Genomic DNA, 12,379 nt, shown 5'->3' with positions numbered 1-12,379 from the left:
AAATCAAACAGAAGAAGGACATTAATAATTACTGCCAACAAAAAACGATTTTTCATTTGTACAAACTGAGCGAAAAGAGAGCATCTATTCACTGTAGCTCATCACAGCAAACCGGGCAGTGTGTGAGCAACAATCACAGCATCACCAAACGAATCATGTGACTATAATCCCTGACATTAAAAATAAATTTGTGTCACATACAGTTGCAATCAGAGACAAAAACAACCTATAACCAGGCCACGGAAAGCGAGCTACGTGAAAAAGCTCGTTCTGTTGTGCAACGATCTCTTCTGTAATATTCTCGAGTGAGCAGTCTGATGAGGTGAATTTGTTGCCAAATGATTTCTTTATTCTCTTCTCCAAAAGCCTACAGTCTCAGGGTGGCAAATTGGCACAACTGGCTGAAAAACAACAAAGTGTAGCGTTTTCTCTGAATTTCTTTCACTAACAAGATATCCTGTTAGGGACTCCCAGGTGCTTCAGCGCTGCTGTGGAGGCTGCGTTACCAATGTGGGTGCGTTAGAGATTTTCTGCTGACGATGGGTGTGTTTGAGTAATGCAATCCCACCCAAAACAGCCACAAAGCAAACAGATCTTCTTCCAGTGCTTCAAAGAATCTCATTTGCTAAATAAAATGCAGGAGAGGAGAATATAATACTCCACAAACAGTGTCTCTACATCAGTGCTATACTAGTACCAGATGAGGAAAATGCAATTAAGATAAAAGTAAAGTAAAATTATATTTATACAGCACCTTTGAAGAGAAGTATCACAAAGTGCTTCACAACAAAAGTGGTGAGTTTTAGCTGCTTTTTATAAGAGCCGGGGTCTGAGGGCCACTGTTGCAAAATGTGTAGGAAAACATACAGTATGTGAGGGGAGGTGTGATAGAGACAACCCTAAAAATGCTAATTCACACAGTCCCACACGTCAGGCTTCCTGTATTTAATAGAAATGTTTTCAATAAATGCAGAAACAAATGTTCATAAAATTCATGGATGCTAAAAGAATTGAGAAAGTTTGTTTAGAAAGTGGTTTGCTTTCATCGTAAAAGCCTGAGGACGATTCATTGTCTAATGTGCCTCAACTCCAGAGTTTGTGGTAACACGTGAATGACTCAAAAGTGACCTGATGAGGAATTATAAAAGCAAGCAGCAATTTCAGAGGATTAAAAATAAAATATGGCAAAAAACTGCAGTTCCTCTAATGGCCAAAAATACATCAACTGCATAGATTCCTGTAAAATATCCAAATTACATTGGCGTGTATGTAAAAATAGTCTATATAAGGAGTTTCTCCTTTCTAACTACTGGCGGTCCTCTTTCACCAGTTGTGCCTTATTAAACTATTAGCTGCCAAGCTAGGCTTTACCTCTGTGTTTGTGGTATTGTTGCCTTTTGAAGTTTTTTTAATGCATAAAATACAGCACATTTAAAAAGTCTGTGCTGAAATTTTATTTTTTATTTTTTAGTCTTATTAGATTTAGCAAAGCAGGTACCGGAGCATCCGTAGAGTCTATGGATGCAGCTAAAAACTAGCAGCTGAAAAGTCCGCAAAGCACTGCATGATATGACAGTAGCTACCTCCATTGTTTACATACAGTCTATAATAAAACCCATTCATGCATCTGTGTTTGACACCACTCGGCCCGTACAGGATTCTTACAGCCCCCGTGCTGTGGTCAAATCTGTCCTGGCATTCCTAAAACTATTCCAGATCTGTGTTTCAGTGATGTGAACAGGCACAGATCTGAATACATGTGTACTCTCTGACTGGATTTAAGAGTCTTGGGCTCCTACCTTAGTTCCACCCACACTGATGATCCGGTACACATTCCGGGTGGCATCATAAAAGAAGGACACAGTGACGGCATGTTTGCTGGCCGGCAGCCAGTTGCGTTTGGTGGCCGGGTCGATCTGGAAGACATGAGCTCTGGCACTGAAGATGGGCTGCTCTCTTTAAAGGAAAAGACAGGAAAAAATTAACTTATGACTGTTTGGTGTCACGTTCATTAAAAAGCACAGTGGCACGTACACTTACGATTAAAGGGACTCAGTAAACAACTTGAGCATGTTCAAACGACATTTCTACATATCACATTAAAACATTTTTTTTTTTTTTACAAAAATGACAAGTTTAATAAGGTCATGATAATAAGGGCGACCGTGGCTCAGGGGGTTGGGAAGCGTATCTGTAACCGGAAGGTCGCCGGTTCGATCCCCGGGCTCTCTGTCCTGGTCGTTGTGTCCTTGGGCAAGACACTTTACCCTACTTGCCTACTGGTGTTGGCCAGAGGGGCTGATGGCGCGATATGGCAGCCTCGCTTCTGTCAGTCTGCCCCAGGGCAGCTGTGGCTACAACCGTAGCTTGCCTCCACCAGTGTGTGAATGCGAGAGTGAATGAATAGTGGCATTGAAAAGCGCTATATAAATCCAATCCATTATTATGATTATATTTGATGTCTGAATTCTGAAGAAAACAATCTATAAAGCTGTCAACACATCTGTTCATAACTGGAGAATTTAAGAATTATTTATTGTCCAAATCTGCCAGCAATCTCTAAGCTTCTTCATGTTTGAAGTGTTATCTGTAAGCCACATGCTTTGTTGCTTAAGGCCAGCAGGAGTTTATATTTACCAACATGTTGACAGAAATAAATTTTCAGTTATGTACATTTTCTTAAAATATATTTATACAGTAAGAGAAATGGCATGAGAGGAAGAAGAATAAAAAATGTTATTTATTTTATGAGCAATACAGCATTTAGCATATGGACCATCAAATTAAATGAAAAATGTTTCGGCACTTATGCATATTTGCTCGAGTGCGCCTAATTTGTTTATGTATAGTGCAATCAATCATTTTGTAACAACACGTCACTTCCACCGGGAGGTAAATGTATCACCTTCAGCCTGAACTCTTTACTTGTCACTCAGCTCTATCACAGACAGAGAGGGGAGCCTGAGGTCAGCCGTTACATGCCTGATTTCTCAGGAGACTTAAATCTGTCTGCATGTGATGCTCTCGGCTGAGCCAGTTTTCACAGAGGAGAAACTCTTTAGGGGCTCTGAATATAAAGAGGAGTGATCTTTGGAGCATCACAGAGCAATGTTGGACCGTCACTTTAAGTGGAACACAGGGTCTGTGTGTAGTAAGATACATATTTATATTTTTCACTCAAACTAGCTGTGGCTGTATTTGCACAGTTTCTGAGATATCCACATGGATATCTGACCTGACAGCAAGCAAACAGGCTCGGACAGTTTTGACACTTCAGTCTTCCTGTCACTAATTTCATTCGCAGTTAAACTTGCTCTACATTTTATTTATTTATTTTTTTGGTTTGTTTTCTTTTGTTTTTGCTTTTTAGGATAATAACACAGGAAGCAAACAATATAAACAAAGCACAGAAACCTTGTGAAATACTCACTCGAAGCATTTTATTTACATCATAGGTATCAACAGCAGGAGTCAGCAGTAACACCCATAACCCTCAAAACTCTCTTAAATGAACTGAAGTGAACTGAAATATTGAACGGATCAGGATCTCACTCAAGTAATATCAAATGTTTCTATCAAATTACCAGGATGCAACCTTATAGAATATAATTCTACCTTTTTCACTCAATTTTAAAGAGAAGCAGCTGGCTTGAAATTCTAACAGAGGCGGTGCTTTTGAGTCTTCCTGAAACTTGGGTGAAGCTCATTTTGGTTGGAGCAGGTTCTTTTTAGCTGACAGTCGCTGTATAGATTAATGTTGGATGGAATAATTACAGACAAAATAAGGCAATTCTGTTAATAAGTGTTTGTTTTTTGCTTTTTCTGGAAAAACAACTGTAGTCTGAGTTCTTTTCTGATCTTTTTGAGCCATAGAGAAAATTGCAAATTGTAAAACAGTTTTTAGCTCACTAATCTAAGACTATTCCACCTGTATCCACCAAAAAGAGTGACTCAGTATCATTATTCTTTGATGTAAAACTGTCAGGATGCAAATCATCAACTAAAATACTCCAATCTCTAAATGTGCTTGTGTTTCTCACAGACCTTCAGGTCATTCATGCCATCCTGGTGTAATGAGGCTATTGATGCAAATGAAGCTGAAGATTTGCTATGTGCTAGCGGTCCAATTAGCGCCCCGGCCTCTTTGAAGGCAATGACATAGACTCGCTGTGGGCTGGACAATAAGCGACTACACAGGATCTTTGGAGAATTCATGCAACACTACACAGCTAATAGAGTTTGCACAAAGTCAGTGTAGCCAATGAGCCATTCTCATGGAAAGTCAATTATATAGCAACAATAATGAGGATAATGTGCAACGTGAGTAGGCTTTGGTCCTTCTCCAAGCAGGAGAAACAGGCATGTATATAGGTCAGCAATGACTATATGAAGAATTGTTCCTGCAGGATTTGCTTGGCATTACTCAACATTTGCATACAAACAATAGTTCTTAGTGTTTCAGCACAAATGCTGAAGTACAAGAGACAATAGACAATAGCAGCACCAGCAAGCGAGCAGATTTCTGTCCTTCAGGTCCAGGATGGCTGCAGCAACAGATATAAGGACTATCACTGACTTCTGATAGAAATGATAGTACCCAAAAGTGGATTCAATCAAAAAACAAGTAAGGAAATATCACATTAGTCCATGTACACACTGGATTTACTGGTTTCATTCCTATTCTAATAATATTCTGACAACTCGCTCATACTTTTTTCACTGAGGCTAAAGAAACACTAACATTTTTTATCCATAAATGTTCCATCATAATGTCCCCAAGGACAGAACAATGTGAGGCACTGATTTTACACAAGCATTCAGAGAGCAGGAACTCCTTTAATAAAAACCTTTAGACCTCAGAGTTCAGTGCGAACTGCTTTGCTCACATTTTTGTGAGGGACAAAAAAAAAAAAAAAAAGAAGTCATTTGACTTTACAGATTTGACATTGATTATTTTCTTTTTCCAACCATTCTGTTTTTTGTTTGGTGACTTGCTTGTTGTATTACCCAAATTTGGCAAAGCTTTAATTACTTGACAGATGGCCTCACATTCGTTTCTAGAGAAATGTGAGGCCAATTAAAGAGGCGTTGATGGTTGACTCAGTGACTGCACGCTGCCCAGGTCCTCTGGCTAAATCACCCCTCCACTACCGTGTTTGGCAGCTGGTTTGACTTTTCTGGTATCCTGTTTGTCGCACCGATTACTCAAAATCATGAAATAAAAAGCTGTGCAGTAATCGTTTTCCACTCTGCTACTATATTTGTTACTTAGTAAGTCACTTCAGAGCACTGATAACATTAGACATGGCTACACAAAGAGGAACATTCAGTCTCAACCCTTAATACTGCAACATTTAAGCTGCACTAGTAACAGTTAGTCACACTTGTACAGTTTTTTGTTTTATCAGTTTTTAATATCGTTTCTCTCTGGCAGTCCGTCACATTTGATCCGATTTCTGATGTTGAAGCTACAATAAATAAATAAATAAATAAATAAATAACCAAACAGCATTTTTTGCAGCCATCTCTAAAACATCATAGTTTGAGGCTTTTCAGTCAGTGGCATTGAGGATCTAGTCAAATTGATGGAATGGTGAATTTAGAAAAGTACCTTTAGATTTTGAACCACCGTGAAATTTAATTTGTTATGCACCTAATTCCACACAGCTTTATTTTTCAATGATCCCAAACACACTGCCACTGTAGTAAAAGAAGAAAAACACACAGCGGAACACTATCAGTCAGAGACGGGCCTCCCCAGAGCTCAGACCTCAACATCTGAAGCAGTGCAGAATCATTTTGACAGAGAAGGTAACAAAAGTCCAAAAGTCAGTCAACATCCAAAGAAGAGCTTCGAAGGTCCTTCAAGAAGCCCGGAGAGCGATTCCTGGAGACTACTTTAAGAAACGACATGAAAGTTTGCCCAACACAGTTCTGACTCTGTTGAAGAATGAAGATGGTCACAAGAAATATTGGCTTTCGAGCTCATTAGAATTAAATTACTTGTTTTAGACAACAATCGCTTTACACTCCATTGTTTTACTTGGTTTTCACTGTTTTCACAATAAGTTGATAAGTTGAGACAAACATTTACAAATGTATTATTATCTGTGTCGTTACCACAGACCATTGCCCATTTCTATAGGGAGAAATTCAGCGCTGTTCCTTCTTGTACATATCGTGATTTTTAATACAGTATCATTCATTCATGCCCTTTTCCCCTTCTTGCTGGAATCAGTGCTTGCCCAAACAAATTACAAGCTCATGTAATGCTTTTATTTTGACATTTAACAGGTCATGAAAACAGATAGTAATTCATTTTACACCAAGCATTTTCCTACTGAAAATGGATAGGTGTGAAATCTATTTTCAATCAAGCAAGACTTTTGTTTTGCGTATACTGCACTGCCCTACTTCAGCATGAAAACTGTGAAAACTATGTAGGTTTGACGAGAATTAGCAGAGAAACTGATCAAACGATGAATTGATTCTAGCACACTGAAGTTCCAGCTCTTCTTTCATATGCGATCCACTCCTAATTACGATTCTCCATGTGATACTTGAAGGCAGCAGAAGTTTGGACAAATCTTTAAACTTTAATGCAATGCAGAGAATAATATCACACACGCTTAAACTCCATATCTGATGGTCTTGGAGGTGGAGATTTCAAAATAATTGCTTTCATTCCATTGTTACTTCATCACTGTCAGTTTAAATTTATCTGGGATGTGATTTTCCTCCTAACGGAGGTAATGAACCGTTATCGGAGATGTCTGAGCAGTAATTTGAAACTGAGCACAAATGGCTGCAAAGCGAAAACAGCTACGTAGGTCAGCTGAGGTGTATTAAAGCAGTCTTTTTCGCTGATGGCTTCCTTCTATAGAGCATTGGCACTGTATCTATTACCCGTCACCCAGATGTAGCTATCAGGTGCCTCTGTTTATGGCCTCTGCTGCACACAGCAGCCAAGTAATATTTTTCTGTCGCTGCAAGGAATGATTTCATTGGTGAGAAAAAGCTTGAAGGAGACAGACTGCAGAGATCTGTTTTTCTTTTATTTGGCTCAGTGAAACATTCGATAAGATCTCTCATTCTGTATGTGCACCCTTATCCTTGAAATTCATATGAATGTTTCTTGGGAATTAATTTATCATGAAGGTGGAGTGTAGCGGCTGGCCTCAGGGCTGAGTGCCCCCTTCTCCATGTGGTGTCAGAGCTGGAAGTTCATGTTGTGGACTAAAAGAAACTTTAAATTTCATTCAAGAGCTCAGACACAGCTGCTTTACTCTTCCATCCTCTGACAATGGCGGGAAATAAAGATTTAAGGCAAACTCCAAGGGACTTTATTGTGGCAAGGTGTAATTCCTAAGCTACTATTTTTGGCTGTGCATCAAAATCACCATCCAATTCAGAAGCTGCAGACTTGTGCAGTGCATGGATACAGAGATCTGCAGAAGGAAAGATAAAATGTCCCAGAAAGGCATGAACAGTGATTGTGCCATTCAGGTTTGAATGGCACTCGAGAATTCAGCCTTGTAGCTCTGCTGGCTGACGTCCCAGCAGTGCTTTCTCTCCCGTATCTGCCAGGTTTTGCCTGTCTGTGTTTTTCCTGACTCTCCACTCTGACCCTGAATACATTAAAAAAAAAAAAAAAAAAAAAAAAAAAAACACAAGAAATGCAGTAGCTGCTTTTATAACAGAGTAAATCAGAGTATCCCCAACAAAACAGTCCTTCAAAGATTCCTGGAAACTCTTTACTGCCATTAAGACATTATTTTATAATTATTTATTGTAATGGATTATTCCCATTATAGCTGAAAGAACGACTTAAATCAGTTCAACGACAAATATTTCAGTAGTAATTTTTTTTTGTTACTGAGTATTGATAATAAGTTATAAAGGGATTTGTATGTTTCTGTGTTTCTGTTCTTATATATGTTGCATGAAAATTGTGTTGCACTAGCTCTGCTTGTGTAATGACAATAAACTGAAGTGAACTAAATTAAGAGTCTTAAAAATAGCTGTAATTATCACCAGTGCTGTGTAAGTTCAAGCTTTGCAACAGCTGCCCCAAAGTTCAGTTCATTTGGGAGTTGAGGAAGAACATCATTATTCTGAAAACCCCAATTAACTCAAATCAGAGAGAGAAAATAAATAAAATACAAGGTGTGGCTGAATCAATAATCTGCATCATTCTTAAACAGAATTCTAGGCTGGAGTGAAAGACCACAGAAGATACCGTATTTCCACACTATAAGGGGAACTTAAAATCCTTTAATTGTCTCAAAAATCGACAGTGCACCTTATGTATGAATTCTGGTTGTGCTTACGGACCTCAAACGGATTTTATGTGGTACACGGCGCTCAAAAATCTGTCAAAAAATGTTTTAGTACGACTTTGATAAGCTACGCTTGATGGATTGTCTAAGCATTATGGCTACCGTAGTCAGGAGCCTCTGGGGCCAAAACTCGGTCCGCTTCAGGCCCCAAAGTCAAACGAACACTGCAGCATCACTGAGAGTTACAACTGTCTAAGTTCTTCCATCTTTAATAAAATGATCAGCGTTGCTGCTTTACCAGGTGTAACAAGTAAGTTTAACATCCAGGCACCCATGAAAACAGAATTTATTAAATTTCATTGAGTTATAAATGAACAGGAAGTTAGCTCGCTAGTTTCCACCTAAACATGATATAGCATGTTCTGGCTGAGAGATTAATGAAAAAATTAAAACGTACAGCTCTGCTATCACTTCCAACATAAAGGAAGACAGAAAACTAAACAGCAGTGACGTTTGTAGGGTTACTGAAGTTGGGCTAGCTGGTATATAACGATGTGCTACGTGATCGCTAGCGACAGCTATGTTAGCATAACAAACACAGTGAAGCTGGAGGATGAACCCTATCTTTCCACTCGATAAAAGTTAACGTGAGGGTTCCCGATGGTTTGGGACAAATGCAATAACATGGCAGGATGCTGTAAACAGACCAAACTTCAGTCAGGAGAACTACTGAGATAACCCATCCACAATATGAGGTTAATCATTAATATACTGCAACAACATAGGAATAGAGCAGCTGCGAGAGAATTCAGCATTAATGACTCAATGGTACAGAAGTGGAGGAAGCAAGAAAAATGAGTTGAGTAAAGTTTGACTTATCTCATTTTGTTTCGCTTAATGAACCTTATAATCTGGTGCGCCTTATGGTACGAAAAATACGGTAACTAAAGTGGCAGAATTTCCCTGGTTAAGAAAAACATATTCATAAGAGCACTATTAAGGAGGTAGGTGCATCATTGTCAAGGTCTACAGTCCGAGCAGGCGGCAGAGGAGCCTTCATGAATGGAAATACAAAACATTTACAACAACATGCATAGGCATTCATTGTCAAACACGGTGGAGGTAGCATTATGGCATGGGCATGTAGGGCTGCCAGTGGGAAAAGTCCTTAGTGTTTATTGAGGGCTGCTGACAGAAGTAGCAGGATGAATTCTGGGGTGTACATGGCCATACTCTCTGCTCACATTAAGTCAGCTGCTGTCAACTGCTCATCACAGTGCAAATGGATAATGGGATATTCTTCAATGTGCACATCAGTCACCTGAATGCACCCCAAAAGAGCAGCTTTGTAGTTATTAAAATACAAAACTCAAAGCAGAGAGAACCACAACTGAAGGCAGCTGCGGTGAAAGCTCCAGCAAAGCAACTCAGGGGAGGAAACAGTATTTGATGATGTCCATGAGTGCTAGCCTGCAAAAGGATTTTAATCTGAGTATTAAAATTAATCCTTATATTTAAAATGATATTAGTTTGTCCAATCATGCAGGACTGTTTTGTTTTGTTTCTAAAACCACTTCAATTGCAGTTGAAAGTCTCCACTTTAATCACATCTGGATTGTTTGATTTAAAATCCAGTGTGGTGTGTACAGAAGCAAAACTACAAAAAACAGAAAGAAAAAAAATCTTTATAGACCTAAATGTCTCTTCATGAACTTTTTGCAGCCCATTGTCAGACCTTTTGTTAATGATATCTAATAACTTCATAAAAATGTCACATTTTTGCCAATATGGCATTTTTATTTATTTTTTAAAGACGTGTTGGGTATGGTTAGCATCAAAAGGTGAAATTATTTATATCGCAAGACTAAATGGATAAATATTTTTAGTTCATTTGGTTAGTTTTGTTTGATTACACTAACTAAACAAACCAAAGTACTGTCCACTTCACTCTTTACTCTTTACGCTTTCATCGGCCACTAACAGCTCTGCACAGCTAAGTAGGATAGATAACCCAAACACATTGCCTAGCATATCATTAAATAATGCAAGTTACCAAAGCTATTTCTCAGAAGCTATTGCTCATCCATTATTTACACACATGCCAAATAAAATCTTAGTAGTACAGTAGGATCTGCAGATTCTTTGTTTTTTCCCCCCTTCATGAATGATATATATTCAGTTCACCAGTGGGTACATGCCTCATAGACTAAAACCCACTAGTTTATGTCCACATCGTGTGGTAATGACAGTGTGCACACATTACATTAAGCAGACGTGCATTATAGTGGATTTAGTTAAACTGTAAAATTCTCAGTGGAATAAGATGGTGTGCAAAACAACTACGTAAACAATGTGCGATTTGTGGATAACATTTGTGTTTAGTGTTTTGTGAAAAGTTTTATGTGTGTATCGTAAAATGCATTCACAGAGTGTTAAATACAGCAGAAGGCTGAATGCTAAAGACTATTTTCAGAGCAGAGTCAGTAATGTAGGATTTCTTTTCTTGCTGTTGACTTACGATTTTATTTTACAGTCTTATTTTTTTTTTGTATTATTTTGTCCGTATCCTTCTATCCACTTCTAATAGTCACAAACAAAAATCGTACAAAGGGTTTGTTTTTTGATTTGTTTTTGCATTTTAGTGCCATATGAAAATTTCACTGTACAATAAAAACATGATCTGACATGAAAATCTGCACTCATCACATAAAGTGCTTCAGATTCAGCAGATTTGAATAGCTTCTGATGATTGCTTTAGAATCTTTTATTGAAGTATACATTTATTTAGACAGTATTTAGACATTGGATCAGCATGCTTCTCGAATTAAAGCAACAGAGGGAACAATAATTACAGACATGAATTTATTTGTGCTTAAATATATTTTTAAGCATCTATATTTTACAGCCCAACTCTAATTCACACATAAAGAACAAAACTATATTATATTGTATGAAATATGATGAACAGTGTGCCATCCATCATCCATCCACTCACACTCATTCACGCCTATGGCCAGTGTTGAATTGCCAGTTAATCTGTTAAACTGTGGGAAGCTCATTTTTTGATGTATGTAACACACATAAATTTGAGGTCTTACATACTTCATTTTCTTATTTATTTACTTTTTGGCATTCTATTGCCGGCATAAATGGAGATGCATACAGGAAATGAAGGTTATTTCATAAGCATCCCTCTGAACCAAACGTACTGGCCCCCCAGTACCATTTTTGGTGATATCAAATTTAATAGCAGGAAATTAAGTGGGCATATATTCTTTTCTTTCTCTCTTTTTGCCATATTTCAAATAACCTTTATTTGACAACAGCATGATAATACAGCAAACACCATTTTTTTGGTTTGTCACACCAATATTTTTAGTGGCCCCTATATGGCCACCCCTATGAATAAATTCTGGAGGCACCCCTGGAACCAAACCTTGAAATGCAGCCCCACATTTGAACCAGAATCTGATCTAGGTCAAGGCAACGCTATTGCAGACCTTCATACATTACCCCCCCAACACAATGTTTTCATCCAAGGACATTGCCACTTCAAAAATGACTTGCCCCATGACCATTTGTTCCTCTGCTAAACTGGGGTGAAGCCTCAAGCCCTAGGAGAGCTTTTTATGTTTTCAGTTTCCTTTGTTTGTCAGCACGATTACTCGGCTGAATTTTAGAAAATGCAGTGAAGTAGAGCTTAAGCACAGAGAGTGCCCATTATATTCCACCGTGGAGCCAGAAATGTCTTTAAAATTGCAGTCCTTTTCTTCTTGCTTTCATGGGTCTTAAAATATTGCACAATTTCTGATTGTTCCTCAGCACTAAAGGAGTGCATAAGGACTCTTGTGTTTACTCTGGCAGGCAGCAGCAGAACATTTAATACGCTTTGCCTGCGGTTGAGACATTTTAGCCAGAGAAGCTGCAAGGCAACTGCTCTTATTTCAAGGGCATAGCAATTTTACAGCTTGATAGCCTTGTGTAAATGTGTTACATAGTGATGTCATTGATGAAGTCATTGAAGAATAGTGGTCGACTTAAATTAAAGGTTTCATGTGTTTCAGAATCTGTTTTCCCTGCAGGAGAATCAATACATCCTG

The 12,379-nt window shown here is 38.4% G+C and overlaps 1 protein-coding gene across 2 annotated transcripts in view; it reads right to left on the bottom strand.

The window, feature by feature from the left end:
• Positions 1-12,379, bottom strand: part of LOC120734975 (homer protein homolog 3-like) — a 52,428-nt gene that overhangs the window by 23,909 nt on the left and 16,140 nt on the right. For both annotated transcript variants that reach the window (XM_040034111.1, XM_040034120.1), the window contains one exon: positions 1,800-1,956. In XM_040034111.1, the coding sequence (XP_039890045.1) occupies positions 1,800-1,956 (157 nt within the window). The remainder of the gene's footprint in view (positions 1-1,799; positions 1,957-12,379) is intronic.

This window comes from Simochromis diagramma, unplaced genomic scaffold (assembly GCF_900408965.1).
Source record: "Simochromis diagramma unplaced genomic scaffold, fSimDia1.1 OVJJ01000334.1, whole genome shotgun sequence".
Lineage (NCBI taxonomy): Eukaryota > Metazoa > Chordata > Actinopteri > Cichliformes > Cichlidae > Simochromis > Simochromis diagramma.
This window is presented reverse-complemented; position numbering and strand designations above follow the sequence as displayed.